This window comes from Lutra lutra, chromosome 6 (genome assembly GCF_902655055.1).
Source record: "Lutra lutra chromosome 6, mLutLut1.2, whole genome shotgun sequence".
In the NCBI taxonomy this organism is placed as follows: Eukaryota; Metazoa; Chordata; class Mammalia; order Carnivora; family Mustelidae; genus Lutra; species Lutra lutra.
The window spans coordinates 49,735,974-49,762,358 of record NC_062283.1 but is presented as its reverse complement, the minus strand read 5'-3'; the positions used below and the strand labels follow the sequence as shown (position 1 = coordinate 49,762,358).

The following is a 26,385-nucleotide window of genomic DNA, read 5'->3' as shown; positions in this document are numbered from 1 at the left end:
GTCAAAATGTACAAATTTCCAGTTTTTGAGAAAGAAGTCATGGAAATATAATGGTGACTGTAGTTAATACTACTGTGCTGTATACGTGAAAGTTGCAAAGAGTAAATCATAAAGAATAAAATAAAATCACAGAACAAAATAGATATAAGTAAAGTATGAGTTTGAAAACTTCATACAAATTAACATACTCATTAGTAGATTTAGGATAATCTAGCTCTGGATTAAATTTTACGTCATTTCCCTAGGACTTGTAAGCTACAAAAAAAAGAAAGGAAAATGCAGTGTTTTACTTTTGCCTTCATTTTCTTGGTTAAATATATTTATTTGTTTGAGAAACACTTAAGAAGCATAAACAGGCCCTAAACTGGGCATTGGGTGTACAAATAAAAATGGATAGGGCCATTCCACTCAAGGAAACGAATATGCAAAGGTACAGAGACCAGAAGGTGCACACCCCAGTGCTGGGGGAGCCCCTTTCTAATGAAGGAGCAGCAGGACAAAACAGCTTCGGAAACACAGGCTGGCCCACGCGAGGATGCGAGAGGCCAGTCCACTGTTGCAAGAGGCCGCGGAGGTCTCTGAGGGTTTTGAAGCAGCGATCCGGTGAGAGTGGATCTGGAGAGAAGACTGATGGCAAGCCTGCAGGCCTGGCAAGGAAAGAGCTCCGCAGGTAGGGCCACAACTCTGGAGGACTTCAGAAGCCAAAGATGGAGCTAAAAAGGCCCTGAAATAAGGCAGAGGCAGTGGGGATGAAGAGAAACTTCAAAAATATGTACTAAGTGAAATCTGTGGGTATAACCTATATCCTACTACATCACCAAGCATTCCACTTTCAGAATGAAATATAAATTTGAATAGAGCAATTCTGAATATTTATCAGAGGAATCCAGGTTTCATTACACCACAACTTATTTTATTTTTAAAGGAGATCTGCTTACCTCTGCTGCTTCTTGTTGCTGTTTAACTACTGAAGGATCAATTCCAGGATCCTCTAGATCCCGGATGAAATCTTGTGTATCTTTAGTGGTTACTACCAATGACATGTGATCACACCAGAACTTTTCTGCTAATTCCATTACATCCAGTAGTTTGGCCTCCCTTTCTTCCACCAGTGTGTGTATGTTCTCCCAAATGAAAACCATTTGGTCAAGCTTATCCTGAACAGCTATAACAAAACATAGTATCAAAAAGGCATCATGTTAGTGCCATATAAGCAACAAAGTCAAATGTTTTAGTTCACATGGCAACAGTGATTCAATCTCCTAAGTATCCAAAACTGTATCCAATTTTGGTTGACCCCAGTCTATTGGGTAATGCTAGGCCCAACACAACATATTCCAAATGAAAGACCTCAGGGTATCCTACCCCTCCCGAACCAAGGCTCTTTTTGACAAAAGCAGATGCTCAAAGTCAAGTGAGCTCAGAGTAGACCAAAGTTTACCAAGTTTCAAGTTCACCAAGGCTGACCTTAATTCCAAAGAAAATGACATAACCATCTAAGCTCTCCAAATCAGGAATAACAATGTCTGTTCAATTCTAGGAATATAACAATGTAGGATATGTATTTTGGGCTTGTTTCTAGAGTACTCTTATCATAAACTTCCACTAATCTATGTGTACGCCTTTCCTTCGACCCACCCAGCTCCTATCTTTAAGATGGCTGGCTAAGGTCGTGGTTGCCATTTCTGCAGCTATGAGACTACCCATTCTGGGGTACCCATTCTGTAACATAGTGTGTGATTAGTAGTGAGGGAAAAAAAAACCCTAGATTTGGTGTTATTAGCACCATCCTTTAAACATCTGGTTTAAAAGTCCCAGAGAACACATGGCTTTTGCATAACGGCACGTTGTATCTGTAACTGATTCCACGAACACAGGAAAACACAAACGAGGGATTTATGTACACAGCCCTTCAACCCCACGGGTAATACCCTTTCTAAAATTATTATGCAACTTACTGTCAGTAAACAGCATGAACATTTAAATTTATTTTAAAAGTAAAGCTCAATTGTTTCCTTATTCTGAAATTATTACCTCTGGCAGATATGTCTTTGTCAGTGCCCTCTGATCTTGCGATCATTTCTTCTCCCCGCTTTTTAAGAGTTTCATACAATGGCTGTAGCTTCTCCATGTCCACTGACACATTCTTATTCTCACTGATCTGCTCCTTAATCTTCTCCACCTCAGCTGAGATCGAAGGTGGCTGCCTCAAACGCTCCACGATGCGTTCCAGGCTCTCAAGGATCTGGTCTATCTTGTCATGGAACTAGAAGTAAATCAAAGGGATCACTTATGGGGAAAAGACTTGTGCTATCAAAAATGAAATTTAAATGGAAAAAAAACCATCTATTTAATGTCTCAATCATGAGTTAGATCTTCGATCCTCTGTTAACACACCTACCCAGTTGAGTGTATTTGTTACCGAACAGGATGGGTTAATGTATAATTGGACAACCTGATATCAGTGTCTTACCCATCACTTCATTTTATTATATTCAAATGAATTTTAAAAATTAAGTTCAATAAACTGTGTGTTTTTCTATCAAAACTGTTTTGTTTTTTACTTATTACTTGATATCCTAAAAAGTTATATTATTAAGTATAAGATTCATGAACATTTTTGATGAGAATAAAGCTATTTCTTAAGTTATAAATTTCCTGTATTGAAAAACGTTGAAAAACGAAACAGAAACAAAAGCCTCCCTGATACTGTAAAAGAAGTTTGAACTTCATTCATGTTCAAACACATGATCAAATTCATGAAAGCATTTTAAAGATCTGTCTGCGAAGGTACCACAGACAATAAAGCAAAGTTATAAAAACTCACTCAGGTTCTACACTACCTTCAATATTAAAGGAATCATCACTCAGGATTCCATAAAACAGACCACTCTAATGTTAGTGCATCTAACGATTAAAGCCCAACTCTGAAAAGGGAAAATCTGTTGGTAATTTCAAATTCAACTTCTTGAAAAAAAGTATTTTCAAAAGGGAAAAATACCAGTTTCCAACTTCATATTTTTTCCTTCTTACTCAGTACACACAGTCTTTCTTCTTATTGCCTTCTTGAGAGTGTCTCGTTAATAATGATAATAACATTTTCTTTTAGCTCTCCCAGAGGCATCTACTGTGGATGGACACTTCTTTAAATATCTGGGCAATGACGACGACTGTATGTTTCTTAAGTCATTGAGAATTATTTTGTATTGTATCTACAAGCAGGCAAAGAAATATAAGGACTGGACCAACCAAATACCACCTTTGAGGAGCGAGAACATCCATACTCAGATTTAAGTGAAATAATTTTGTTTGAACTTTAATCAGAAGATCCAAGAAAATGTGTTTCCATGCTCTTCTGTTTGGAAGAGCTCAATCATCTTTCTGGTGCAAATGATTACCTGAGTAGACTGAGAAATAGCTTCATCCAACGCCACGGCCCGCTTTTTGACATCCTCTTTAATTTGACTGTAAAGGGTGTCAGCTGCCACGTACTTCTCTTGGATAGAAAAGCCTTCGCCTGGGCTCAATTCCAGTAACTGTGGCCCAGTTTTGTTCATCTTATCTATATGAGGCTTGTGTTCGGCTATCAGCTCTCGCAGTTGCTATAACAAACCAAACAGCTTCTCAGTATCTCAGGGTCACGCCTCCATATTACAGCTGTCTACATGCCCAATGCATCCAGCTGGCAAGAAACACCAAACACCCTCCCCATCACAAGGCATTTAACACAGGATGCCTCATACTGCTCTTGGCCCCAAGAGATGCCCTGACAGAAAGAATAAACAACAGTCTGGTCATGTCAAAGTCTCTTTAAGGATAACATACAAAAATGCTGGTTGACTGAATCGCAGTTCATTTTGCCTTTCCCATGAAGAGCAGTACACTTGGTCAAGAGTCATATTACATAAAAGAATTATGAAATCACTATGTCCCCAACCTATAGTGACCAAGCCATAATTCTTGGTAGTCCCTTTCTATACACTCAGGATAAATGCAAAAATTTAAAGTGGAGGAAGGAAGAAAGAGAAGGAAGGAAAAGGAAAGAAGTTCAGCAGAGGGTAGACATAATGCAGGGAGAAAAAAACTATACATAAAGCTAAGTTAAGGGGATATAAGCCCACAGGGCATTGTAATTATATATAGTTAAACTAATACAAGATGTACACATATGCATTACATTATATATACCTAAGTATAAATCTATTCTATGTACATATATGATATGTATGATATATACATACGAATGAATCTATCTGTATTTATTTTAAAATGCTAAAGGCTACAGGGTAATCAATCTATCAGATACACAGCTATATAATGAGCATTATTTGTAAAGCGCATTTAAAGAAAAATACATGACACGTTTTGCATGATGTCATCTAATTAAGAGATACAATGATATTTACACTAGTGAGTGTGTGTAATCCAGGTGGAGCCCCCATTTCTTATAGGGAGACAAATAAATCTGGAATAAATAAACTCCATAGAACTTGGGGCCTCCACTGAGTAGTTTCTCTTGGGCCAAATCCAAAGCCACATCCATCTTTGCTTCCAGGTTTCCCTGTGGCACTGAGGAACCTTCCATTTGTACCATGTTAGTGATTAGGTTCCATAAGCAGAAATTTCTTACCCTCACCAGAAGGTGTATCTCCTTCTATTTTGCTACTCAGACCCCACCAAAAATTTCTCTGAGAGAAATTATATTCAGGAGAGATAGCCTAGAAAAAAGCTACCAATCTTCTCCTGCAAATAGTTTCATTTTTATGATTCATCAAAAAGAATCACCAAGATGGCCACATAACTCTAGATTTTTATTTAAAGTGTTCACTAAAATCAGTCATATAAATTATTTTGAAAATCCCTATGGAAATTGGTACATTACATCACCAACAATCCCCAATACTATTTTTGAAGTTTTTCTGAAGGCTGTCTCAAAACTCTTGAAAAAAGGCTAAATAAACATAAATTCAATTAAAAAAAAAAAAGGGAACAGGGGTGGTCCAAATCTAACCTGCTGCCCATGAGAATGTGGGAGGGTCATGTCTGCGATCTAGCTCCCGAGGGGTCCAGGCTGAGATGTTCTTATTTTTGTTTTCTGTTATTAGACCATCTAGTCATGCTGCCTTAAAGAATGGAGGTGGTAAGGGTAGTATCAGCCAATAGACAGTCCCACAAAAAAGGAATGTGTACACATGTTCTGGTTTCAATACTCAGCAAGGCATCGTTGGATGGTGCAAATGATTATGCTTGGAGTTATCAAGAGACTCTTGGGTAAAATGAGAGATCTCTGCTCATTTGAGATCTTTAATGAGATATTTCCTGAGTTTCCCAGCATCTAGGGAGGTCTCATTTGTGCAGCACCACCAAAGGACACCTTAGTTTGGGACTTACTGAGATGACCCATTTTTAGGCCATTCCTTTTCTAGATGTGTAGTAGTACTAGATGTCTACCTGGGTGTGCGCGTGGAGAAAGAGCCCAGTAGGAGATGTCTTTTGCCTCATATGTAACAAAATGATTCTTGGCAACATCGTTCCGTAACGTGCCAGTCACGTTCACGTTACACGTACTTAGTGTGGCCTCAATACACCTACCATAGAGTAACTGGCTCTTGGAGCCATTTTTTATTCCTGATTAGAATGAAGCTCAAGATGAAGCTGTGGAGCTACAGAAGAAATGCTGTTCTAGAAGGCTGTAAATATTAGGAATAATTTTGCTGAATAATTTGAAGACTTGGCTACAAAGTTTTGTAGTTCCTTTATATAAGAAACTGTAAATTTGACAGCTGAAAGGTTATGCTAAAAAGGGAAAGTAAACTCAATTTTGAAATTTAATAATAATTCAGTAATAACCTTTCCATTATCTGATATTACAGAGAAGCATAGCTACTCAAATCCCCCTTCAGAATAGAAGGAATCTGCAGAACATTTTATATTAGAAGTTATTCAGTGGATAGGCATCAGGATTTCTGCCACAAATAAACCTCTATATCAAAATTAAATTCAATTCTTCATAATTTTTAAGCCTTTCTCCTGCTGATGTAGATAGAACTCAGTAAAATTTCCATTTTACATTAAAGTGTTGACTAAAGCTCTTGTAAACAAATAGTTAGAGATATTCTTCAATGGCAGTAGATTAAAAAAGTCAATAAACAAAATTAATAAGAAGCGTGTCATGTCCTTCAAACAATGATGTAATATACCAAGTTAAACTTTCCGCACGCACACACACACACGAACAGTCTCAGAGTACAATTTGTATAGATCTGGGAGACAGCAACTAGGTTCCTAAGTCTATAAACAGCAAGAACTCCAGATTTTTTCTGATAGTCTTGAGCCCTCTCTCAAACCCTTCCCAAATTTCAAGCGATGTTAATATTTAAGTAACTGCTAAAATGAGGGCTTCGTAATGCCATTTTATTTATGTTTAAAACATGAGGCATTTATAGATGTAAATACACTCTCTAGTTTACTCATATATACTTATAGGAGCAAAAACCATCAAAACAGTGAGAAAAAAGGGGAAACAACTTGTCTTCATACTTCAGCATTTTTCCTTTTCATTGAGCTAGCTTTTACATTATTTGTGCTTTGACATATTGTTACATTGTTCATCTCCTCCGAGCTCAGTGGTCTAGTCTGTATGATGCTGCTTTGATATATTCCTACTCTTTGCTTATATTCTAGATGGCTCCAACCAATACATATGAAGTATAAAACTAAGCCAACATATGTAAATTAAAAACAATTCAACACGCATAAATGGGAAGTACTTCAAAAGCATATTTCTCTAACATTTTAAAACGGGAAATTAGTTTGTACCAGAATGGTTTATACTTCATACCACTCACTCTAGGAAAGCTGTGATACAATTAATGACATACACAATGAGTCTCCTCACTGTAACCCTGGAAAACAATAGGTAAGCAACTCTGAGGAAAACAACTGTGCAGACCCAGAATAGGATATTGCTAAAATCTCCATCGAACTGCATTAAAAATGACCATGACAGTTCTCCCTTTGGCAGCACATGTACTGAAAAACACCATCATAGTCACGATTCTCTTCTAATGGGGATTACAACAACCTTCTAATATCAAGCTTACCCGATGCTCTTCCTGCTGTTGTCTTAGAGTCTCATATTCAAGGGCTGGGGCAGGAAGTTGAGAGATGATTCTTTGTGTTTCTGTCAGCCACGGCCAAAGCTCTTCATAGGTTTCCCAGAACTGGTTAACCAGGGACTGTGCCCGTTCTAGCTGTAGATACCTCTCTGAGTTTACCTGGCAGATGGCATCATAGTTCTTCAACACTTTGTCCAGTTTTTTCTAGAAAATAAGAGAATGAAATGTGTTCAGCTGGCCAAGACCTCAGGAACTCCAGAATGCTTTTTCTAGCATTAAATGCTTTTTCTAGCATTAAATGCCTAGTGCAAAGCAGGTACTCAATAAATGTATGTTTAGTGAATAAATCATTAAAGCCTGTTTAGATTGTAATCAGTTCTGTGTATAAAATTTCATTTTAATTAGAATTAAAAAGACCCTTCAAGGGGCACCTGGCTGGCTTAGTCAGTAAAGCATGTGACTCTTGATCTCAGGTTTGTAAGTTTGAGCCCCATGTTGAGTGTAGAGATGACTTAAAAATAAAACCTTAAAAAAAAAAAAAGATCCTTCAGGTTCATCCATATTGTTGTACATGGCAGGATTTCCTTCCTTTTCATGGTTGAATAATATTCTACTAAATGCTAATGTTGTGTTCTTGCCACAATTTAAAAAAAATTTCCTATATGTAAAAATAGCAAAAACGTGGAAAACATCTTAAAATACAACAATTGGAGATTAAGCTAATAAATTATGGTATCTTCATACAATGGATTTTTATGTCATCATCAAAAATCATGGGATTTAATGACAGAGAACCACCCCCACCTCCAAACACTAGGTGACAAAACTCAAGATATAAACAAATAAATAGCCTCAAGTTTATGAATAAGACACTGAGCTTCCCAAACATAATTAACAAAATTCTTCAACTATCCTTCTAGGTCTTGTTGGTCCTTTAAGGTTGGAAAACAGGTCTCATATGAGTCTAGCAACATTAACATTACTTTGTAGCCAAAAATAAGGACTATCTTTCACAAATGAAATTGTAAGAGGAACTACTAATCAACAAAATTAATTACATATATTAGAATCAGAGTAGAACATTATATTATACACTATGTTTTGTGGGCTGGTCACAGTGATCTAGATTATGGCATAAATTCACATCATAAACCAAGAGCAGAAGATAGAGCACAATAGTAATCTAATAAACTCCAGAATGACACAGAAATTATTTCATCATGACCAGCATTTTTCATGTCAAGATCTTTGTAAAAATAATAAAGGAAAGGTTAAATTACAAATAAGCAAATTTCCAGAAGAAACAGAAGAAGTACCAGTATACAGTTACATTCTATTCCTTTGTCTATGCTATACCTTAAAAGCAACACCTACTCTGAAATGTGATCTTAGGCACAGACTTTTGTGTAATTTTTTTTACTGTGGGATATTTTCCTACCAGAAGCATTCATACACATTAATTTCTTTAGTCTGCTCAGATGTCTGAATTTGAATGGAACTAAACATTTTTACTTGTGGCTGGTTTTTCATCAATTTAAAAGATTATTAAAAATGCATAAAGTAGATGCTTTCTTAATTATTCAGCTCATTGTTTTTCCTATACAACTTACTGAAATTTTATACAGAATGGATCTCAGCGAAACGAGGTATTCTGAAGCATATAAACAAGAGTTGACATATCTAGTAACAGTTTATACTGATAGTAATGTAAGTAATACAGCCAACATTAATCGAATGTCTAATGTGTGCCAGTCATGCAAGGACACAAACCTTAATATTAGCACCTATTTAAAAAAAAAAAAGTCCCCATGGTGATTCTCTTAAGGAATATTCCTTTTACTGTCACTCTGTAAGCTTGAAAAATGCCTTATTTAAAACTAATGATTTAGCTGTCTAAATGGCAGCTGTGGATAAAGGAAATGTGCTTCTCTAGGACTGAGAGCTTAACGCAGGCCATTTACTCAAGAGTCTCACCACCAGTCACACAGACAAGATTATACCTTCATTGATTGCTTTTCCTCTTCACTGCATGTGGCCATGATTTTATGTCCAGATTTAACAAGTTCATCAATAATATCCTTGTGTCGCAAAATCTCCATGGTGAATGTCTGTGATTTACCAAAATAAAGATTAAGAAGAGAGAGAGTGTATGGCTAAAATGAAAACAATCAGGCAAAGTTGTTAAAAATACCAAGCTACGCTAGAGGGGTCTTGCAAAGTAAATCATACAAGCACATTGTCTAGACTTGGGGCCACGCTAACAAATAATTCTGATATAATTGGAAATTCACCTTTTGAAGCTGCAGCTGAGCAGAGGTCTGCTCTTGCTCAAGCCTGATGTCACCCAGAGACATCAATTTCTTTTCAGTCTCAGCAATCCAGGATAACTCGGCACCAGCTGCCTGGTCAAACTAAATAAGAGATAAATACTTAGGTCAGTAAGTTCCTGTAACTGGTGCCGGAAAAATACCTCTCTACATGTCTTTCAAATATCCTAATTCTGACACAAGCAGAAAATTTGAGCTTCTCTCTTCGTGGCATCCTGAAACAGTTTGTGAGGATGACTGAAGTCATAAAGAAAGGCGAACTTCCAGCAGAGTAATGAAACACAAGCTCTTCAAAGGCACTGGATGCAAACACAGCGTTAATGACTTTAGGAGCGCTCTCTGTTGCCTTCTTTTTGGTAACCAGGACTCTTCTCCTTAAGAGTGCTACCCAAATTGAACGGCTCCAGAAGTCAATAGCTGCATCAAGCACGGCGCCCATCACTTTAATCCACAGGACACGCAGGCGGCATCCTGCTCTCCACATACAGGACTCCTAGCAAAACTCATGAAATATTCGCATGTATTTACCATATTATGTGTGCGTAAATGTACGTGCAAAGTATGTTCCTTTATGTACAGTAAACCCCCAAATATCTCACGTATAATTTTTTTTTACCTCTCATTTAAGAACAGCAAAAACCACTTCCAAGAGTATTCTTAAATTATCTAAGAGGTTTCATTTTCCTGATCTTACCAATTCATGGCAGAAATTCATAAAGTACAGAAAAATATACAGAAGAAAATTAAGACCTGGAGTTAATACTGTTGGAATTTTAGTGAATTTCATTCCAAAAGTTGAAAAAGATTTATGAAAGTCTGGGATAAGACTGTATAAACAGTTTCATATCCTGCTATTTCATTTATTATGAACACTTGCCATGCCATAGTCTTTTAAATGTGAATTTTAAGTAATATCATTGTATTCTAGCATACTTGGATATTTTTATCTAGGCTCACTGTATTTTCTGCTATTACATAAACAAACCTGTAATAAATAGAAATCTCTGACAGCATCTCCAATTAGTTCCTTAGGATAGATTCCTAGAAGTTGAGTACCAAGTCAGAGAGCATGAACATTTTTGATACCTGCATCAGATAGAAGCCAGTGCCTCCCAGGCAAGAAGTTATCATAAATGAGCAAAGTGGGTGAGTGCCCCCACAAGCACCAGTGGGAAATGGTAACTAACGGTGGCATCAGTTGGAGGATTTCATGGGAAACAGACATCATGAGCTTTCAATTCTCTAATATGTCAAGAGAACCTGGAAATCTAGACAGGGGTAGGGGGTAACTAAGTGAGGAGAGAGAAGGGTAGAGATAAGATACTAGACTGGAAAATAATCCATACTTTTAAAACACTCTGCGACACTATGCAGACTCCTGGGCAGATGGAGTAGATGTACTTTTCCTGTTCCTTGTAAGTATACCTAAAAATCCTGGGCATTACACACATGTGTACACTGCATACGAAACATACATGAGAAGACTGAAAGGAAAGAGAAGAGAGCAGAACTGCTGTGGCCTTGTTGCTCAAGGAACAACACAGTGGTTAGTTCTCTCGGTTTTTTTTTTTTCTTGCCTCACATATCCTGCACTGGATACTGGAGAAAGTGCAACCCAGAAACACTGAGAGGCACAGACAAAAACCCCAAGAAAAGACTGCTCTCTCAGCCAAATGACCAGGAAAGGGGCACCCCAGCAAGAGAACATTTAAACAATAGCCACTCTGTCTAAACACCACAGAACAGAAGCTGTGGTCCCACCCACAATCAAGCCAAGAAAGGCCTAGATTTTCACCCTCACGAGCAACAGGACAAGCTGTGGACACTGCTGGTGATGTCAAGAGAGGGCCAAGTAGGGAGCCAGAACTTTAGTTCCCACTGGCAATTGACAAGGTTCCTGCCCTGACTATCCATTGAAAGGATGTCGGGAGCCCCCACGCAGTAATGAGTTGCCCCTCTCCGTCTCCTCTGGTGTGGTGTCGGGGAAGGCCTAGTGGAGAGTCAGGACTCTCACCACCACTTAGTGGTTAACGTAGTCACCCCCACTGAGGTGTGGGAAAGGCTGCTCAGAGAACTGAAGTCCAACTCCCACTCCCAGCCAGCAGATATGAGGAACACCCCCATTAGGTATCATGAGGGGCTGAGTGAGGAACCTGGAGCACTTCCACCTGGTAGCACCCCTGCCTTCTTCTGCCAGAGTGGTGCCAGAGGAAGTCAGTCAAAACAGAAAGTTTAATCAGTCAAAACAGAAAGTTTAATTAAGACCCAAAATTCATGACTTCACAGCAAGAACTAAAAAGACCTACAACGGAACTAAAGAGAGATAATCAATGGACACCAGTAAAGAGAGGACAGAAATGTTAGCACTGTCTGACAACAATGTGAAAGCAGCCATGATAAAAATGCCTCACTGAGCACTTTCAAACACAGCTGAAATGAATGAAAAATTAGAGAAGACCTTAACAACAAAACAGTCTCAGCAAAGAAAAGAGGCAATGTAAAGAACCAAATGGAAATTTTAGAACTTAAATTTAAAATAACAAATAAGCTTGGTGGGTGAGATCAATGAAGGGCATGGAGGAAAGAGTCAGTGAAGCAGAAGACAGAACAGAAATTACCCAATCTAAGTAAGAGAAAATAGACTGGAGAAAAAAAAAAATCAACAGAACCTCAGAGACCTGTGGAACTACAATAAAAGATCTAACATTCCTGTCACTGGAGTCCCAGAAGGAGAGGAGAAAGAAGTTGTCCCAAAAAGTACTCAACCATTCTAGAAATGAAGTGCAGAAAGTCTGTGGTTGCCAGGAGTAAGGAGAGGGTAGAGGTGGGAGCCTATAAAAGAGCAGCATGAGGTAGTCCTGTGGTGATGAAATCTTTTGTATCTTGACTGCATCAATGTCAACATCCTGCTTGTGATCCTGTGCTATAATTTTGCAAAATACTACCCTTGAGGAAAATAGGTAAAGGGTACAATGGGATCATCTCTACATTATTTCTTATAATTACATGTGAATCTATAATTATCTTTAAAAAAGTTAATTAAAAACAACAACAACAATTCTGTGTGGTGAACCTCTCATCTGTGAGTTCTTATTCGCATTTTCTTTTAGATTTATACTACACCAAACAGCCCTTCAGATGGGATGTGTCAATTTATAATCCCACAAGGAGAGTTTTGCTGTACCCTCATCACCATGGGGTATAATTTATTTTTTAATAATATTTGCCAAGCTTATCAGTGGACTTCCCTTCATTATAAGGAAATAACCCGCCAGCCATGAACTGGCACAAACATGAATAGCACTGATTAAGAGTACTATTATGCTTTCAATCTTATAAGAAAAAATAACAAATTATACAAGTAAAGAATACATAATAATAATAATAATATGTTATTATTACAGTTTTTTTTCTATATGCCATGGACCCACTTGTTTTCACCTTTGCGACATGAGTTAAATAAATTTGCAAATAAGTAAATAAATACTGAAGCTATTTGCAGGTCAGTTTCTTTTAGTCAACAATTCAGAATAGAAAAAAATTTCAGATAACCATTTGAATAATGGGCCCAAGCCAGACATTTAATAGGGGTAAAAATAAGTCTTACATTTACCTTAAAAACTCAACTGCATAAGGATATGAAAGGGAAAATAGGGCTTAACAGACCTTTCCCAATCTCTATACATGCTACCAGCACAAAATCTGAATATAAACCAACATCTCCCAAAAAAATAATGCAGAGTCAGGCTGCTTTAAGACAAATATAGTATCTTGGCAGCAGTCACACTATCATACCTGCTGATCAGAATTCTCCTTCAAGTGTCACACACTGAAGAGGATCACTGACACGCTAACGTTGCTCCAGATAGAAATTCAGAGTTTTAGCCTTCAGAGTAAGCTCCCTTAAAAGGGCAGTACTTCTGAAACGACTGTGTACATGTGTATGTTCCAATAGAATTATTTATTTTTCCTGTATTTCCCATAATATTATGCAATTTTTTTTTTTAGCAAAGCCACATTTTCCATAAAATTTATTGAAGGGGCTCATGGTTTTGTAGACAGTAGTGTTAAGATACGTTTTTTCATTGATTCATTACTTTTTCTGCTACTGGGACAAATCAGAACAACGTAGATTCCAGAAAGAATCTTGAAAAACACCTGAAAAATTCTATCTTGGGGTGCTTTGGTGGCTCAGTTGATTAAGTATCCGACTCTTGATTTGGCTCAGGTTACGATCTCAGGGATGCTGGGCATGGAGCTTGCTTATGATTCTCTCTCTCTCTTCCTTTGTCTTTGCCCCACCTCTCCCTCTTTAAAAAATTCTATCTTCATCACTAATTTTTACAATGCTGCTTAGTTTCAAATGGAACTACTCATTAGTTAGCAATAATATATCAATGTGAAAAAGAAAAAAATTTGAGGGGTACCTGCCTGGCTCTGTCAGTGGAGCACATAACTCCTGGTCTTAAGGTTGTGAGTTCAAGCCCCACACTGAGGGTAGAAATTACATAAAAATAAAATCGTAAAAAAAAATAAAAATAAAAAAATAAAAGAATAGGGGCGCCTGGGTAGCTCAGTCAGTTAAGCAGCTGCCTTCGGCTCAGGTCATGATCCCAGGGTCCTGGGATCCAGCCCCGAATCGGGCTCCCTGCTCAGCGGAGAGCCTGCTTCTCCCTCTCCCTCATGTCCCATGAGGGAGTCCCTCGTGCTCTCTATCTCTCTGTCAAATAAATAAATAAAATCTTAAAAAAGAAGAAGAAGAAGAAAAATGTCCACTAATTTGGAAGCTTCAGATGCAGAAAAAGAAATCCTCATGAAAAACAAGTACAAGGGTCTTCTATGAATGGTTCACTAGCTTTCAAGCCATACACGATGAAACTTCAAAATAAAAGTTTATTATGTGATTCACTTAAAGAGTACAAAACTGAGCAAAATAGTACAGGCCTTTGTACCTGAGTGCAAGTGCTGCAAAATAACCTGAATAAAATTTAACAGTAAGGAGTTTTTTTTCTCTACTGACCCCTAAAAAAATAAAGTGACACACCACCCTGCTTGTTTGTAATCAGGCTATTTTTAGCACTTATACGACAGTCCTAAGAAATAAAGTCAGGCTGTTAGTGTCAATATTAGTTTAAATCTATTTTTCTCTCTCTCTCCTTAAAAAAGGGGGGATCCAGTGAAAAACAGTGTGATGATACACTCTAAGTTGCCAAAATGGAAAGCTGAAACTCAAACACTGTTTCTTCGACCAAGGCAAATATTTGCTCTGCTAAAAGAAAACAAGACTTCAAGCAGAGATTTCCCTTCTGTCATTTGAGAATTTTTTTCATTAAATTAGCAAATATTTATTGTCCAGCAACAAACAGAACAGCCACAGGGTCTTCACGAAGCAATCTGCAGTAAAGCAAGGCATTTTATTTAGGCCTATGAATCTTTCAAATGACTCTCTGTGTGCTTTTCTAATAGACCATAAAAGCTGTTTATTTTACAATGTGAGCAATATGGAGAGCAAGTTTACTAGACCAAATTTTAATAAATTTGTTCACAGCTTACTCAAATAGCAAAAATTAACTTCAAATACATTAGGGATAATCTTACCATCCATAATTGCATTCTGGGAAATATTTTATTAGGTATTATTAGTGGAGTCTAACCACTAACGTACTCTAACTCCTATTACAGTTGAACTAGTAGTTCAGGAATTTCCAACAAGATAATGAAAAACAATTTTTAAGAGATTTTTATTTTTTAAGTAATCTCTATATCCATTGTGGGGCTTGGACGCACAACCCCAAGATCAGTAGCTGTATGCACCCCTCACTGAGCCAGTCAGGTGCCCTGATAGTAAGAGATATTTTAATTGGCTATCTCTAAATATTCCTGAAAAACAGTCTAAAGCAATAATGGCCAGCATTTTACCGAACACGCTAAGTGCTTCACACTCAATATCCTCTTTATTTTTTTTTTTTTAAATATCCAACTCTTTTTTTTTTTTTTTTTTAAAGATTTTATTTATTTATTTGACAGAGAGAGATCACAAGTAGACGGAGAGGCAGGCAGAGAGAGAGAGAGGGAAGCAGGCACCCTGCTGAACAGAGAGCCCGATGCGGGACTCGATCCCAGGACCCTGAGATCATGACCTGAGCCGAAGGCAGCGGCTTAATCCACTGAGCCACCCAGGCGCCCTCAATATCCTCTTTAATCCTGACACAATGGCATAAGCTGGGCATTACCATTAACCCCATCCACAGTTGAGAAAACTGAGGCAGAGAGAAGCTATCTGACTTTCCAGAGATTATCCAGCTAGTTAATGTTGGATCTGGGACTCAAAGCAAGGTGGCCTGACCCCAGGGACTGTGCTTCTAGTTGCCATGTTATGTATAGCACTTGTGCTTGTCTACAGTCTGGGCTTCGTGAACTCAAAATATTCATGTGATTTCACCAAAAATGGCCCAAATACCCTAAGTCAATAGTACGTTTTAACTTCTTCTTTAAATATTTCTCCAATCTCTGACAAACTGCTTTTGTATTTATCTAGAAACTTTCTCTAAAGTGGGAAGAGGTTTAAGAAAGGCAAAATGTAAGTGAACCTTAACTCCCAGGACATCTTCTACTCCCTTCTCCTGGCTGAGGATCTGATCACTTTCTTTTCATTAGCATTTCCTTTCATTTTGCTCTGCATTATTCATAACACAGCCCAGATTTTCCCATCCCCAACACCTGGAGGGTCAAAACAAATCTCACTTCCGTGGGGGAGGTTTCCTTCTAGTTCTTTAGAAGAAATAAACAGGTGTTATTTTTCTCCAAGGCTGATTCCTAATAAACCAATGACCTGCTTATTTTAACTGCCCCCAAATCACAAACCTACGTGTCTTTAATATAAAGGGGTCACTGCAGCCACTAAAATAAGACGAGCAATCAGAACTGTTGAAGAATGCCTGGGATTCCCAGACCCGGTGAAATGCACCCATTTTAGCAACTTCTGACAACTGTGCATATTGATAAGAGGCAAAGGACAATGAACTGCTCTGAGGTTTGAACAATGATAAGGGTCTGACTTCAGGCTACAGGTCTGTATATCTTTTAAATGAAAGTGCCTTTTCCCTTTACCACCTCGCTCATTTGGTTCAGTTTGCATATCAGAGAAAAAAAAGCAACAAAAATATGTTACTATACACAGGTTTAACATGCAAAACCACATACAGGTGCTAACTCAGTTGACCTTATGTATTATGAGAAGGATGCAGATGTTCCGCTTTGTTTATAAAGTTCACCACCACTATTCACTAAGCTGCCTCGTTCTGCTCAGACTTTTCCTAAAAATAATGAATGGGCCTAATTCTTATAAAAAAAGAATACTCTCGGGGTGCCTGGGTGGCTCTGTTAGTTGGGCATCTAACCTTTGGTTTCCCTTCAGGTCGAGATCTCAGGGTCTCAGGGGCATGAGATGGAGCTCTGTACTGGGCTCCATACTCAGCAGGGAGTCTGCCTCTCCCTCTGTTCCTCCCTCCCCACCCATTTGCATACCCCCTCTCTCTCAAATAAATAAATGAAATTGTAAAAAAAAAAAAAAAAAAAAGACTGTTCTCTTCAGAAGGTCAATGCCTGCCAATCTGTAGAGTCAGATGGATACAGTCCTTGCTCCTTAGCCCATAATTGAGGCAGTTTGATTACTTCTCAAATAGCAATAAATACTACTCACATTTACACAGAGTTCTACCATCAGGCGCTAAGATTTCAAAATTCAGTGACAAATGTTTTCAAAACTTACCATGATATAGGAGTAACATTAAAAAAAAAAAAAACAACTAACCACATCAAATCAGAACTTTTCTTAAAAACTATATTAATAGAGGGCTGTTACAAAGTCATGCTAATTAGCAGGTATCTGTATGTATCCTTCCCTTTCCTTTTCAAGCTAATTCTTTCCATGTTTTCCTGGACATCTTTCTTGTGGGTGTCTGGAAGTCAATATACTCTGCAATAGTGGCCTGATACCTCACAAAGTCTTCATATTTCTGCTGAATTCCAAAAAGCAGGTGATAATGTTATAAAGGAGGTAGATCTGAACATAAACAGCCTTAATGCCTGGGGAGGGTGAAACACCTTAATAGAAATTTGCCTGGAAACAAAACATTCAGTTATTTAAAATCTAGTTAATCTAGCCAGCTTATTATGAAGCAAAGCATTAAATATATACATTTAAAAATGAACAAGTCATGCTCAAGACACATATCCTTACCCCATTAACCTGTGGGTGTGGGTATGTTGAGGGTAGGGACATGGAAAGGATTAGCTATTACTAAAACCAATTGTATGTGACTATGGGTATGTCCGAAAAGATGGACGGTGGTTAGATTATGTCCAGGGTTTCAGAGGAGGAGAAACATAGAACAGTACATGATTTTGTATACGCCATAAAACAGTACAAAATATGTGGCTAACATCCAGGTCTCAAGATGTTTTTGCATCATCTCTTATATTGCATGGATGTATTATCATTGCGTAAACAGAAAAGAAATATTTTAGTATCAACTGTACTCTGGTCCTAATTCCAAACATTTATAAATGGGCAAAGTCACGAAAGGACTTCAGTGATTTATTAGCTCCTTTATAAACTTGAAAATTATAAGTTTAGAAACCATTCTTTTGGGTACAAAACTAAACCTTCGCCAAACCAGAAAAACAGGTACCAAATTTGTTTTTAAATTCTCCCAGAGAATGGTAATTTCATATCCTGTCAGCACTGTACTCTCCTGGCTCTCGGTCCTTGTAGGCGGAGATGTTCTCATTGCATACTTCCATTTTGCTGTGATAATGGCACCTTTCTTCAGATTATTGGAGGAGGATAGAAAAAAATTACACCACCCCTCAGGATTTCTCCTCTCTATATAATTTGTTAGGAGGCACCACAGTGAGTAGAATGAGATCTGGATCAAATCTGGGTCCAACTCCAGCATGTACCAGCTTTTGGGATCACAGGCAAGTCCTTTCACTGCACATGTTCTTCCCACTCAAAAAGCATGTCTCTTCAGCATAGCGGGAGGATTTCAATTTTTTTTTTTTTTTTGATGGCTTAAGTACATTTTACAGATTTTCTTTACTGCTGGAGGTATTCCATTGGACAGACTTGCAGGCATTTCAAAGGAATGCACATATGAATACAGAATAAATACGTGCGAACAATGAGAAAACAGCATTAACTTTAGCTGTGTGACCTACCTTACTACTACACACATTCTCTCTCTCTCTCAGAAGGAAGACTAGAAAGCTAGTGATCATATTATTTACACACATTCTTCCTTCCAAGAGTTTTCTGTATTCTTTCAGAAAATTTTTAAATTTTCTATAGCAAATGATTTTATCAGAAAAAGAAAAAAACAAACAGTAACTGTTTTTTTCCCAAATGATATATGTTTGGGACATATACTGACTTGGTTACTTCAGAAAATACCTGCTAACCTTGAAAAGAATTGAACTACAGTTGATGACATTGGCACATCACCAAGATTACTAACCAATAAAGCTCCACCTGCCATCTTGCCCTCATTACGGTCTTACTTCAAAGAACTGACCAGCCATAGTCAACTTCTCAAGAAAAATCATACTCCAGGTGTACAGAATATTTGTCTTGCTATTTAGGAAATCTTCAGTGCCAATCCTGAAATACTGATATCAGTTTTGGTGAAAAAAAATTCAGTATTTTCCTATAGCTGAATAACTTCACAAATAAATGCATTTATTTTCCTGTCATAAGGAGGCACAGAAACTATGCCAAACTTGGAAAACAGAAGTCATGCAGATACATTCCTCAGGCATGAATGCTCTCCCTCACAAAAACTTTTTTAGGCAGGCCTTTTGCTGTCATGGTTTTTCATCAGCTTTTGTGACTCCAGAGCATGGCACGAACAGGAGGAGGGAAGCATTGTGCCACATAAATTATGATATATAACAATATATAAGTTACACCTTTACAGCAACCTTCAGAAATTAATTCCGGACGCTCCCACACAATCTGCATGATTTGCATTTCTTGCTTCTGGCACGCATTAGGAGAAGCTTAGTTACGGACCTTCCACAGCTCTGCTCTACAGTACAATGTAAGAGTGCACTAACACTGCCACAGCAAGTCCGCAGTGAGATTCTGATGACTTAAGGTCAACAGTCTGGATACTCCATAGAAGTTCATCAAACCATGTCTTCTAAACTTCTGTCTCCAGGACCCCACTCATTGCCCACAGGTTTCCGAGGGAGCTGGGGTGAGGGCCGGGTGCCCATAAAACTCTCCAGAACTACAGACTCTGCATGAGTCACACACAGGTCAGAAACTGTTGTTTTCCCCCTCCAGTCATCTCCAAAAAACACACATCACCAACACACCACTGCTTCCTTTGCAGAAAGAATGTAGCCTTTCTCTGCCATAGCTGTATGGAAATGAGCAGCTAATACTGACTTAGATGAAAACTCAAAATATTTACTCACAGACAGATCAGACTTAGTCAAGGCATAAAATTAGCATTAGCAACTCACATACATGGAGGCAAAAAGCACTCTGTTTGGAAAGCGGGGCTGGTCTTCCCAGCGAGTGATTTGGTAAAGGCTAAGTCTGGGATACAGTGAGGCAGATGGCTGTTAACAATGTACAGATTAGCAGTGCCCTGCCTGGCACTCACAGGTCCAAGGGACCTGAATTCTTTTCAAACCCCTCCTTTCATTTTTGAAGCAGAACAAATGAGTGGGAAGACTGTGAACAGTAATCTTTGTTCAGGTAAAGGCTCGGAGAACAACTAGGGAGAATTTATTGCCGGGACAACAAACTATGCGTCCCTACCTGCTGGGATCTCAGAATGGCGGCATCGATCTCCTCCACCTTTTGAGTGATGGTATCGCTCACTAACCGGTAGCGCTCATTGTCCTCGGCCACCATTTTTTCAAGTCCTTCCCTTGCCCTCCATGGTACCAGCTCCAGTAAAGCACTGCTCACTTCGTTAAGGGAGTCCAACAAGGCTTTGCTGTTCTTTGCTTCCTTTTTCAGTTCCTGAAAACAGAATTAAGAAAACATACAAATCTGGGGGTACTGCTCAAGAGTGAACAGGCTTTTCCTTTCCCTGTCATTGGCCCTAAAGTCCTTTGCAAGCCAATAGGGCCAGGCCCTGGTTGCCCAGATAAGTTCTAGAAACCTTTGTTATTTAAAGCTATTCTGTAAAAAGGAAAGTGTTTCCTGAGGAGTTCCAAAGAACAATTCACTGGTCAACATGGCAAAGATTTTATCTTTGAACTTTAATATAAATGTTTAAAATTTGGGAAACAAAACCAAGTAAGATGGCATGTATTATTCTTTGCCTTCTGGTAACTTCTCAGTAATCAGGTACCAGAAAAGTAAAATAAAGAGGAAAGTCCAAGCCAGAAGTGAAGTGACCCTCAAGATGAGAACATACTGGCTTTACATCATTCCAGCTGAATCACGACAGGCTCTGTGAGCCTGACCTCCACAACTCCCTTTCACCCCACGTGATCACACTTCCTTTATCAACTTCAGGGTTGATAAAAACAGAGGTTCTCGGGGCGCCTGGGTGGCTCAGTGGGTTAAGCCTCTGCCTTCGGCTCGGGTCATGATCTCAGGGTCCTGGGATCGAGCCCCGCATCGGGCTCTCTGCTCAGCAGGGAGCCTGCTTCTCCCCCTCTCTCTCTGCCTGCCTGCCTGCTTGTGATCTCTCTCTCTCCGTCAAATAAAATAATAAATAAATCTTTAAAAAAAAAAAAAACAAAAAACAGATGTTCTCTCTGAAGAGAAGAACCATTACCATGACAGAACACAACCTCTGCAGTACAAGGAGAAAAGCTACTTCATGTTATGGATCTATCTTAGAAAAATATGGTTACTCTAAGCAATTACGTGTATGTCTAAAACAATCATTTTCCTTCTTTTTTTTCTTCCTCTCTGTTTTCATCATTCTGTCTCTTGTGTAATAAACTATACTCCCAACCATAAGACTTGAAACAAATTACGATGCACTGTGATCCTCTCTGGTTTCCTGAAAGTTCTAAACCATTGATTTGCTACCAGTTTCTCTTGGGTCCTCACCCGTGGAGGCATCCTCCAGTCTGTTAGGAATGACCCAAGACTATCTCCCCAAAAGAGAACCCACAGATCAAAACGCATAGATGAGAGCGTACTTTCTGCCTCGCTTGTGCTTGGCTTGCTGCGTCTCCCGTCAGGACCTGCGTCTCATAGGAAAGTAATTCCACCTCCACTCTGTCCAGCCAGGTGCAGAGCTCCTCACGCGTGGAGTGCAGCTGCCTCGCGAGCTGCAGGGCCTGTTCCAGAGTCTTGGCTACATCCGTGCTCAATTTCGTAATGTCTTTGTACCTCACTTTAATGGCTTCCAATTTATCTTGAATTATTAAAACTTCATCACCTAAAATTTCAAAGGCATGTTAGATCTCCAGAAAGAAAAGGTAGAGAGAGAGTTTCCTCAGATATTACTGTACACTGATGAGATTTTTCTAGGGAGGGAAAAAAAAAAGGCAGGATATCTTCCCAAAGATGATCTGACCCAAAAGAAACCTTTTTCCAGGTTTTAATCTTTTTCCCAGGACTTTTGGCAAATCTCAACAGCTCTGAAAACACAACTATAAAGTTGGAAAGGGCTACAGCACCTCAGTTACATGAAGGCATCATCTTTGCATCTAACTACATGGAATTTTTGGTTTTCAAGCAGAGGGGCTAAACACTGCTTGGGTTCAAACACTGGCTCTGTAGCTTGTTACCATGTGTAAGAACCTCTCTGTTCCCTTGGTTATGCATCATTACATAGGGGTAAGAACAGAAATCCACCTCATAAGGTCATGATAAAAATTCAATGAGCTTATTTGCAAAGTGTTTAGAGCGGTGCCTGGACTATGTGTACGTATGCATGCATGTGTGTGTGTATGTGGGACATATGCGTGGTGTGTGCATGTTTATACATGTTAAAAATAATAAACTCATCTGCACTGTCTCAGTAGGTCCTCACTCGACTCTACTTCATGTTCAGATAGAGAAATTGTGTCCCGGATTTCAGACTCCTAGTCCAAGATCCTAGATACCAGAATACTGGTCTAGATACTAGATACTAGAATAATCTAGATAAGATTCTAGATACTATATTGAATCCTCCAACTCATAGTGAGTGATACTTGCCCATACCACAGTACCGACGCTCAGCGACATGGGTAGAGCGGAACTTTCCTATGGCCAAAGGAATGACCAACACAAGTCAGTCTGTATCTGTTTTGTTTTGTTTTGTTGGTGGGTTTAAGGATGAGAAACAAAGCCTGGGGGTAGCCACGGGTGGGTGTTTGTGTGTGTGTGTGTATCATGGAACGCAAACTAGCTTAACACTGGAAAAATGTGTCTACCACCTATGCACTCATGTAGTACAAACCGCCTCCCGCAAGTGGAAAACCCACGTAACTCTGCTTCCCAGACCATCCCCTATGCCACAGTGCTTTGTGTGAGTAATACGCACAACTTCCATTAAGAACGCAAATGAGATCATGAGAAAAAAAGTGAGATCATATTCCAAACCCCCTTGGGTTTCAGCCTTCAAAAGAATTCTGCAGAATGAAGTCTTGGAGTGGCCCCAAAATTACAAAATACTGTTTTTCCCCCTCTCCCTAAAATATTTAGAAAGCAATGCAAAAATGCTAACTGCATGATGAGTTGATTTGAAAGATTCTCACCTGTTGTTTGTTTTAGTAGTTCTAAGCCATTTAGTAATGCCTGATCTACATTTTGTTTTCTGAGTAGGATGTCCTCTTGCAGAACCTAAAAACACAGGTATCATTTTTATGTGGGGGGGGGATTTAAATAACAATTAGCTTTGGTTAATCTTAGAGAACTCTGTGTTTCATAGAGATTTAACTATACGCCTCCCATTTTCAACTAGTCATTCCTGTTCCCCCGTCTCTCCCTCCTCTCTAAACCATCTGGCCCAGGTCTCATGTTCAGCTACCCTAATTCACACACTCTGTTTCATAAAACAGCTTCTGTGAAAATACTGGACTACTAGTTAATTACGAGTCTTTGTATACAACCCTAAAACAACAAAAGAAAAGTGAAAAATCTGGCTAGTGGATAAATTCAATCTTTTCTGAAGGTGACTTCATCAGAAGTAATCTGTATACACAGACAAAGTCTTTTTGGGGTATAGCAATTCACCTAAATCATAAGAACATAAAATAATACAGAAATAAGGAAGACTGAGAAAACAATGACAACTGAAAAGAAAAAAGAACATAAATAAAAATACCCGAAGTTCAGACTGCTGCTTCCACAGCCCCTCAGTGCTGTAGTCCTGGACTGAGAGCTTGCTGAGTTTGTCATGCACTTCGTTCAGCCAAGTCATCAGCTCAACTTCATCTTCCCCAAAAATCTTAGCATTACATAAGGCCTGCTGGAGGAGCTCAGACCTGCTGTGACTTTTCTCTTGAATCTCAATGTACCACACTTGAGAGGAGTCTAATTTATTTTGCACCATATCTTTATCCTCCCTGGAGCTCAAAACCTTTAAGGACTGGCCAATGCTAACAGCCTGGTGTAAATGTTTATTATGATGGATGATGTCATCTTCTAAGGCCTAAAATAAAGTTTAAAAAAAAAGAGAGAAACAAAAAGGATGTGCAAATAAAAATGAAAACATAAATAGAACGAAAGAATGACACCTGAAATGGGCTGCTGCAATCATGCGTAACACAACAGTATATAACTCAAATTTATGACATAAAACCACAAAGGAGATGGAAAATGGAATCTTACTAATGTGCAATGGGTATCTTACTTTGTGCTGTGCAATTTGTTCCTCAAGTTTTGACGCTTGGGTTCCTATGGGCTCACAATTCGCCAGCCTCTTTTCTATGGTTGTAAGCCACTCATTCAATGGTTCTAGGGTTTCATGAAATTGCTGTGCTACCACCGAGATACCTTCCAACTGACGATTCCTACACAAGTGCCAAGATAAAGGTCATTTAGGGATGAAGAATGTGTGAAATATTCAACAAAAGCCTTTACTCATGCTCTTGCATTTGAAACATTTTTTGTGGAAAACATCTAAGGTTAAAGTTAAGATCTCTCACATTTAAAGGACACGCTAAAATAGTTCTCCTACTAAATAAAATTAAAAGTAAACCACAGACCAATCCCAAGTGCCTAAATCTTAAGAAACTCTGAAGAAATTTGGTTGCAATACTTATAATAATAGCTGGATAATAATAAGAGCAAATGTTTTAATAACAACAGCAGCAATAATAATGACAGTAAAAAAAAATTTACTTAACACATAGTCTGCACCAAACCCTGTTCTAAGTGTTTTACATATTAATTAACTTCGATCAGAGCACTAGTTACTGCGATTGCCTTAATCAACTGGTCAAAATTGGATTCACATGTTGAAGACCACCTATAGCTATCCCGCATGGAATGAATAGGGATTCCTACTAGAGTAGTGTGTCAGGTGTATTTCCACCCCCCACCCCAAGTACAGCATCAGGTATATTTCCCAAAAGCAACAGTTAATATTTATGGATTAAGATACCACAAAAGAAGAGAAATATTCTTCAGACTTTGACTTATTTGAAATACACTTTAATTTGAAATGCTTCTAGAAAACCTATTGTTTCCTCCGTGTAAAAAGTACCATGGAAGTGAAAACTCACTTCCCTCGTCCTCAGTTTTCACCTAGGGCCAGAGACTGTGCTGGTCTCTATACTGAGAACCTGATTCAGTATCAAATCCTGGGACGAAGGATTGTTGTCATAACTTTTTATCCTGTTTAATTCTAAGGGAATCATGTGATTTAAGAAATTCGCTTCCTACAGAGACCAAAGGATTTCTAGAAAATTGGCACGTGCGACTGAACACAATTTCTGTATCATTTTATCATAAACTACATATTCCTATATGTCTTAAAACTTTCAGATGAAATATATTTGATCTTTAAAAAATGAATAAAATGACAAAACTATTTTTGACTTCTGACTTATCACTAAATTCAAATATCCAATCATCTAGAATCAGTGAAAATAAATTATTTTGTGACTAAGTTCAGTTTACTGTGACTTAAATTGTGAGTGACTTTATTAAACTGTGTAGGAATCCTAATACGACCAGTACCCTTCCACTTAATACCATTGTGAGGAAGGTTTAGGACAAGAAAGCTATGTGGTAGCAAATCAGGGACCTAGACATTCACTAATTTATTTTTTAAAAAGTACTAAGAGTATCCCCATGGCAGCCAGGGCACAATGTCCTAGGCATTACACAGAAGGAATGATCTCCTAAAACATATTAAAGGTTATGAAGCTTTTAGCCTCCTTAGGAGCATCTTATTCTATGGTCCTACAACTATAATTAATTCTACCTCAATATTCAAGATGAGACAAATCCTTCTCTTCACCATTGTAGTTCCAAAGAACGGAGCAATTTATGGAAATAATCATTCTGTTCAGGGGTTCGTCTATTTTCAAACAGTCTATGTGGCTATGGTTACACTTCAGTGTGGCTACTATTCAGCACTGGTTAATGTGATGCCAACATGGACAATGAAAAAATACAACTAAAAAACAGGTTGACTGCATGCCCAGCATACATGCTCCAGACCTCTTAGCCTTCATAAACATCACCGCATCCTACCATCTACTTCGTGTCTCAGCTAACCCTACTCCTTTAAAAACAAAACTGTCATTTCCCTGCCCCCAGGCTCCATTCTTCCTATTATATGTTCCCACAACACCCTATGTTTTTGCTGTGGAACATTACACTTGTCATTACTTTCCATTGGCTATGAAACTCTACTAGACTGTTCTTTGAGGAGAGCTCACCTCTACAACCCAAGGCCTTGCTCTGTGCCTGACGCCCAGCAGGCAGGCAGTCACTAGGCCATAGATATAAATAACTTACT

At 38.5% G+C, this 26,385-nt stretch overlaps 1 protein-coding gene across 1 annotated transcript in view; it reads right to left on the bottom strand.

Moving 5' to 3' along the window:
- DST (dystonin) overlaps nt 1-26,385 on the bottom strand; it is a 487,169-nt gene that overhangs the window by 46,345 nt on the left and 414,439 nt on the right. The window contains 11 exon segments of the mRNA XM_047733080.1: nt 939-1,165; nt 2,035-2,266; nt 3,399-3,602; nt 7,104-7,322; nt 9,119-9,226; nt 9,410-9,529; nt 20,277-20,483; nt 21,623-21,864; nt 23,171-23,255; nt 23,740-24,066; nt 24,268-24,427. Of these exon segments, the coding sequence (XP_047589036.1) occupies nt 939-1,165; nt 2,035-2,266; nt 3,399-3,602; nt 7,104-7,322; nt 9,119-9,226; nt 9,410-9,529; nt 20,277-20,483; nt 21,623-21,864; nt 23,171-23,255; nt 23,740-24,066; nt 24,268-24,427 (2,131 nt within the window).